This window comes from Hydra vulgaris, chromosome 05 (genome assembly GCF_038396675.1).
Source record: "Hydra vulgaris chromosome 05, alternate assembly HydraT2T_AEP".
In the NCBI taxonomy this organism is placed as follows: domain Eukaryota; kingdom Metazoa; phylum Cnidaria; class Hydrozoa; order Anthoathecata; family Hydridae; genus Hydra; species Hydra vulgaris.
In genome coordinates, this window is record NC_088924.1 from 44991850 (window position 1) to 44999776 (window position 7927).

Consider the following 7927-nt stretch of genomic DNA (forward strand, 5'->3'; position numbering starts at 1 on the left):
GAGATCAACTATAAGGCAAGGGGAAAGCATGAAGAAAATTGTTGCTAAAATGGTACATGAAGAACAATTCTGCCAACATTTTGATGGAAAAAAAATAAACAAGACTGAATACCAAGTTGTGATACTTCAAAATGAGAAAAGGAAAATTAACTTAGGAATTGTTAAATGTAAAAGTGGAAAATCCAATGATATTTTTGAAGCTTTTAAAAAATTGCTAAATGATTTCGATGCATGAAAATGTATTTCAATGACTATATGTGACACAACAGCAGTAAACATTGGAGGATTAATGGTAAAGTTGTAAAAATACAAAATGAAAAGGAAACCAGAGGCTTTACTAAACCATAATATTTAGGATGTCAACATCATATACTGGATCTCCTTTTAAAATACGTTTTGATCATTTTGTAAATTGTAAATCAACAAGTCCTGGTTTTGATTATAAATTCGTAAGGGACTTAACCGGAAATGTTGAAAATCTTTAAAAAAATTATACATATAAAGCTGAGCCTAATCATTACATAAACTTGGGATGTCAAGATGAGTTCAAATTCCTTTATGAGTTATGTGAAGCTTTTAGTTACTTCAAGAACCATAAAAAATTACCAAAAATTAAGTGGCACAAGCTTCCTCCATTGCACAATGCTAGATGGAACTCTAGAGCATCATATGTTCTTCTTGCCTATTTTTTTATACCAACATGGAGGTGTGAACTTGATAGTGCAGCAACTTTTAATGCAAAGTAATGGAAAAAACTTTGGTTCAGTAAACAATTATTTGATGATAAATCATATGACTAAATGCTTGATGCATTGACTGAAATTAAGTGTACAGCTGCTTTAAAGTGCATTATGAAACACTGGAGCAAAAAAGATAGTATAGTTCATATTTAAAGAACAAACACCATTGCTGAACGAGGCGTTAAATTGATGGAAGATCTCCTTCAAAATTCAAAAAAATGGGAATATGCAAATGTGAAATTTATTGGATAGAGTGACCTGTAAAGCGTTAAAACTAACTTGCTGAAAATAATTACTTTTATTAATCCACTTCAATGAAAGGAAGTTTATAAATACTAAACATAATTTAAAATTAGCTTTATTTATTTTAGTGGCTGTTTATAAATGGGTTGGAAACAAGCTTTATGTGTCCTCATGTATTCTATGAAAAATCAAGTTATTATCAAGGGAGGGGGGGGGAATATTTTTGCAACTAGACTACCATTAAACCAGTTTTTTATCAATTACTTAAATATTCTCAGGTTTTAAAAGTATGGCCAAAACAGATTCAAAAAATGTCATAACCCTAATGTCAGGTACATTATTTCGTGGAATGGCATTCATCCAACGATGATATACTTCTTTTTCAGAAGAAAGCCGAAAAACGTTTTCTTTATTTTGCTTATTGTAATTACTATTACAGTTGGTCACGCAACATTTTTTAGGCATTCTAGATAGATTTTAGATTCAAACAAGATAATATTTTACTTAATTTGAAAATTAACCAAGATGTCGCTAGTACTTACGAGTACGAGTATGCTTAAGAGTATTATATTAGCTCCCAGCCCCAGGCCCCGATTAACGCGTTTACGAGGCCTGTTAGTACAGACGGCCATGTATTAAGCTCATTTACGCGCCAATTTTCATTAAACTTGATACACGATATTCAATATTCGCATAAGTTATAACACAAAAAAATTTCGAGTAAACAAACATTAAAAATGGTAGTCCCCTGGAGTAACTAAAAAAATCACCCCAACCTAGAATAAAATACTATAAAGCTAAAACTTTGCACAAGTAAACATAAACATTAGATACTTAACAAAAAAAAAAAGCCCCATGAATTGGAGCATCGAAAGGTGTTCTTTTAAGCCTAATTAAAAAGGGGTAATAATTTTCATGGTCAAATTTTTTTTTTGTTTAAATATACTTTATATCGTTGAAAATATAATTTAATACTGATTCCTATTCGTATAAGAACTATGGGTTGAAAATTAAAAATTAATAAGATATGCTTGTTATTTTAACGCAACCTTTTATAGATTCAATGAATTACACAGCCCAAGAATATTAAAACATTTGATATTACATGCTAAGTTAATCATGCATGTTGTAAAAGTTTATATTTTAATTAAACGATTTAGTAAATAATTTTAAATAATAGTTAAAAGTTATACGATGTTTTTTTTGGTATTGAATTAAATTTATATATGGTACATTTAATATCCTCCTAGTCATAACATAGTTTTAATTTGCATGATCATTAGTAGTCATAAACATAGTTTTAATTTGCATGATCATTAGTAGTCATAAACATAGTTTTAATTTACATTATGGTTATATCTTTCTTCTGATAACAAGTTCTCCAAAGTCATATAGTTGGTATTCTCTATTTTTGTAGATGCAATCGTGTTGATTTATTTTTAGGTGTCAGAGTCACATGTCATTATTAAGTTGAAGGGATTAGAAACATTAATAAAGTTCTGCAAAAAAGGGAAACGGAATATTTAACTGCGTACTTCAAATCTATGAAAAATCAGAAATCGGTAGGTAGAGTTCTAGTTCATCATAGCTGCCGAAGAACATTTGTAGATCATAGAATTCTGCACATAAAAAAACAATCTAATTTTTTAAAATCTTCGGTACCATCTTCTATACTTGGGAATTCTTTTGACTAGAAAAAAGATTTTTTCCATTGCGAAAAAAACAATAACAATAAAAAAAACCCTGTTTTTAAAGTAACAACTTCAGCGATTCGTGAAAAACTTATTAATCTTTGTTTAAAAAGAAATGATGCGTAGGGAAAAGCTGTAATCGGACATCTAGAAAGTTGCATCGATCTCGTCGCGGTAGATTCTGTCTATCATAACACATTTATGACACAGTTTAGACTGCATGTGCCATCTGAAAATATAAAAGGAAGACTCCTTAGTCTCTCTATGTCAGAATCTTTTAAAAAAGTTTGTAATTGGTTAGAAGAGGACGCAGATAGTGAGTTGTGCACATTGAAGAAGCTTCATGTGAAAATGTACCAACTTAACGAAAATGATGAAAACATATATTCAATCAAATGGCTTAAAAAAAAACTAAAAGATCATTATAATCTTATCTTATTAATGAAATGAAGTAGACAACAAAAACAGTTGATGATCTAGTTAGAGCAACAGCAAAGATTATTAAATTAGATATAAGGGAAATCTCTTATAATAAAGATGAATACCCTACGACAGATAATATAGTTAATTGCAAAGATAATCCAAAAACACGGGTTCTAATGATAATCTAAACATGGCTTAATGACATTTCTTCAACTGCTAATTCCATCCAAGCTAAAACAAATAAATATTGGATAATGTATTGTGCAAGCTTCAGAGCCAAAATCAATAATATCTCCAATTCCGTTTGGAATCGGTGTTGAATTACACAAATCTTTTAGTTCTAAGTGACTAGTTGATCATCTTTCAAAATTTGGATTTTCTATTACATCGGATGAAATCCTCCGCTTCAAACAATCTGCCATTGAAGCAAATGACACAGTTAATCTACAAGAAAGGCTACTTTCTGTTGTTCAGTGGGTTGCTGATAATGTAGACCACAATACTGTCACACTATGTGGAAAAAGCACATTTCACGGGATGAGTATCATATCGGTTTGCTCGGTATCTGGATGCCAAAAAAGTTCTATAAAACGTTTAAAACAAAAAAAGAAATCATCTGAATTAGTTACGGATCGTGGCTTTTGAAAAAATGAAAATAAAATTACTTTTTAAGGTTTTTAGTTCGCTTTTAAAAGTTTTTATTTCAAAGATAATGAACTAAAATTTTTTTCCGTTAAAAAAATGCAAATCGGTGTCAGATAAATCATTAAAATATTTGCCGATTTGATAGCGTTGAAGATAGAGATTTCAAATTGTTTCAAATTTGATAACATTGAAGTAAGAGATTTCACATTGAAGTTAAAGATTTCAAAATCTATTGTTAAGTTAGTCTTTATTTAACGTAGTTTAAAATAGCGCTTAGCTCAAACTTCCCGTTTTTCTAAAATTTTATCAAATTTAATTACTGAAATTTATCATCGTTGTGTAACCGTTTTACTTCTTCCAAAAGCTTCTTTCTTTTTAACATCGTTTCTTTTGCATAATCTTCGTTGATATAAATGACAGTTAAATTTATTTACTAAGCTTAACAGTTTATTTTTAACTTGATAATTCAAAAGCCTTAAGGGAGCACAACCCCATTAAAAAGTGTATATCATTCAAAAAATTATTTTTTCAAAAATACACTTAACTTAAATTTATCGTAGAAACTGTTGGTGATATTTATTTCCTTCAAAGAGATACTAAAATTGGTCAAAAATTCATTTATTTATATATTTGCTATTTTAATTCCCCTAGCAACGCACATAGCAACCGTTTCAGAGTACTTTTTTGCACCTTTTATAGCACTATTTTAAATTTGATTTTAGTTTTTGCAAATAGCTTTTGTTTGTAAAATTTACATAATAGACATAAGTCTGAGAAATCACGAGGTTCTTCCAGTTGGCTTACTGATTTTGCTTACTGATTTACATTCTTGCCAAATATTGGTTCAAATATATATGTTTAATTTTTAGTTTTAGTACAACTTGTGGTACTTTATAGGATTATCTTGTTGCTGTTTAGCTACATATATTTATTTATATAGTATATCTAACAAGTTTAAAAGTATATAAACAAATTGAAGTGAAAAAACCTCGTAAATTTCGATCTAAACGACGAAAAAGTACGATGTTATAATACTTTTAATTATAGATTAGTAACTGATCTTAGCATACTTGTAAAATGTGTATTTATCTTTTGTATGGTACAAAGTAATTTTATGTTTACATTTTAATGGTTGTACACGCTTGCTGATGAAAGCACGCCGTGGCGTAGTGATAAGGCAAATATTGTCTTCTTATAGCCCCGGACAGTTAGATTTTATTTATATGAAACGGCATTGTATTTTTTTTTAATGACAAAATAAATAAATAAAAAAAAGTTCTTTGTGCACTGTCTCAAAAAGTTCAGCGATATCATAGTTAGAAAGGAATAAGTTTGTATCATCTGCATACATAATGCTCGTTAGTTTTGAAACTTTATTAAAGTCATTTATATAAATTAAAAAAAGGTGAGGTCCAAGAATTGAACCTTGTGGGACTCGGCAGGTTATATCAAGAAAAGTGGCCTGACCATCATTGTTAAATAATACAAATTGTTTCGGTTAGATAGATAACTTTAAACCCTTTTAAAATTTTATTCCATAATATTTGAGTTCGTATCAAAAGCTATTAATAGGTCAATAAAAATTTCGGGTGTATATTGTAATTTTATTTGGTTCAAAGCAATCTATAAATAGATTGCTTTGAACCAAATAAAATTAATGGAAACGTGGTTGTAACCACGTTTCCATTAATTTGGTCTGCTTCAATTGCTTTATTTTTAAAATAGATATGAAGGTTCTTTCAAACTTGTCAAAAATTAATTCAGAAGATAACTTATCTGAACAAATGCAATTATCCAGGTGTTCTAGATAGGGATTTTTTCAGACAGTGTTGCTCCTATATGAGTAAAATATTTGTTAAACTCTTGAGCTATAGTTTTTTGTTCCTATAAACTTTTGTTATCGACTCTAACCATTTTTGGCAGGAAAGCGGAGCATGATTTTTTTTTCGCCAATAATTTGTTTCATTATTTGCCAAGTGCGCTTTGTGTGGCTTTTAAATGTATTAAAAAATTGGGAGTAATAACTTTTCTTCAGGTTTTTGCAAATTTTTTCTGATAGGCTTTTGTAATTCTTATAAATTTTTTTGCTTAAAGCTGTTTTTGTTTTTGAAAAGTTTATATATAATTTTTGTTTTATTCTGGATGATTTTTTAAAACCTTCAGTAAAGCAATGGTGTATTGATATTCTCAGTTGTTATTGTTTTTTCTATGATTGGCAAATTAACTTCATAAACAGAAATAAATGTTTTGAATAAACTTTCATAAATATTATTTGCGTTATTATCAAAATTTATGTTTTTCCGATGCAGTTATAATAGTTGATTTTAAAATAATTTAATATTAGTCTCATCATAAATGCGTTCTCTTATTACTTTTTTGGTATTAATGTTCTTTCTGAGTTTGTTTTTAAGTTTCAGTAATAAAGGAAAATGATCTGATAAATCAGTTTTTAAATCTTTGTGATATCAAGATACCTGAAAGTCAAATCGAGCTTCTGAATTTTGGTCCACACTTTGTACCTTCCTTGAGATCTATACCTTACATGGACATTATTACAACAACTGAATCGTCTTTCTTAAAACTCAAACATGATAAAGAAGATGAAAAAGCGCAAGCCTTAAGGAAAAATGTACTGAGAGAACTTAAAATGGGCAAAAAAACTAATCATAATCTAATGAGAGATCAAAGAAAAGCATTTAAAGAAATTAATCAAGACATGAAAAGTGATATTTATCCATTTGATAAAGGATTAGGATTTGTGAGAATAGAACATGATAAAGCAATTGAAAAAACTAGAAAACATATTGGCCCAACAAAAATTATTAGTATTGATCCCACTCTAAATTATGCAATTAAAATAAAGTCTTTCCTTTCGAAGCTTAACAAAAAGCAAAGTTTTTCTAAAGATGAGTATGAAAGCATATATCCGAGTGATTCACTTCTACCATGTTTGTATGGGTTAATTAAAGCTCATAAACAAGACAAATCTTATCCGATGAGAGTCGTTGTATCAACTATTGACACACCTCGTGATGGAATTTTGAATTATTTGGATAGAAGAATACAACCGGTCTTAAATGAAATTCCTATTAAAAAATTCACAAGATTTTATTAACAAAACTAAGTCGTGGTTAATTGACAAAGGTAAAATACAGGTATCATTTGATATTGTGAACTTATACCCATCAATACCATTAAAAGAAACAACTTTAGTACTTTTGGATCAATTAAATAAAAGTGTTTCTTACAAAAACTCAACTAAGCTTACTTTAACTGAAACAAAACAACTAATTGAACTTTGTTTGTTTCGTTATTATTTCTTGTGGAACGGTGAGATTCATGAGTTAGAGAATTTAGGCCCAATTGGATTGTCTTTTATGGTTGTTTTGGTTGAATCTTTTTTACAATACCATGAGAAAAAGGCAATAAAAATGGCAATGACAATGATTCCTACCAATGATATTAAATCCTTTCATCGAAATGTAGATGATAGCCACGCAAGGTTTTTTAACTTGAATCAAGTGGAACAGTTCCAAACAATCCTTAACAGACAACATCCATATTTAAAATATATTATTGAAGTTAAAAACAAAAATAAGATACTTAACTTTTTGGATATAACTGTTATTAATAATACACAAGGAAAATATGAGCTCAAGGTTTACAGGAAAGATGCTATAACCAATATCCAAATCAAACCTTATTCTAACCACATTTTAAATGACATTTTAAAAGCAATATTCAACGGATATATATACAGAGTATACTCAATATGCAGCGAAAACCATTTAAAAGATGAGATAAATATTTTAATTCAAGTGTAAACTGAAAATGGGTACGATAAAAAAATGCCTGAATATAATTCTTATCACGTTCGAAAAAAATGTTTAGCAAATAAAATGAAATTCTATTAAACTCTAATAACCTTCCTACAATTTCTTTACCATGGATATCTTTAATATCTCCCAGACTAAGAAGAATATTCAGAAAAACTAGTTAAAGAACTGTTTTTAAGTCAAATGTTAAACTAAAAACGCTATTAACGTCTAGAAATAAATCAAAATTACCATGCAACAGCCAACCTGGAACCTATTTAATTAAGTGCAAATGCTCCGAAGTGTCGGTGAATCAAAACTTCAAATAAAAACAAGAGTTCAACCACACCAAAAATTTTTACTGAAGACA

At 28.9% G+C, this 7927-nt stretch overlaps 1 protein-coding gene across 1 annotated transcript; it reads left to right on the top strand.

The window, feature by feature from the left end:
* Nucleotides 1-247: 247 nt before the first annotated feature.
* LOC136080421 (uncharacterized) lies at nucleotides 248-7566 on the top strand. The gene is made up of 4 exons (XM_065797042.1): nucleotides 248-292; nucleotides 2801-2990; nucleotides 6154-6812; nucleotides 6898-7566. The coding sequence occupies exons 1-4, from the start codon at nucleotides 248-250 to the stop codon at nucleotides 7564-7566; spliced, it is 1563 nt and encodes a 520-aa protein (XP_065653114.1).
* The last annotated feature ends 361 nt before the right edge of the window (nucleotides 7567-7927 follow it).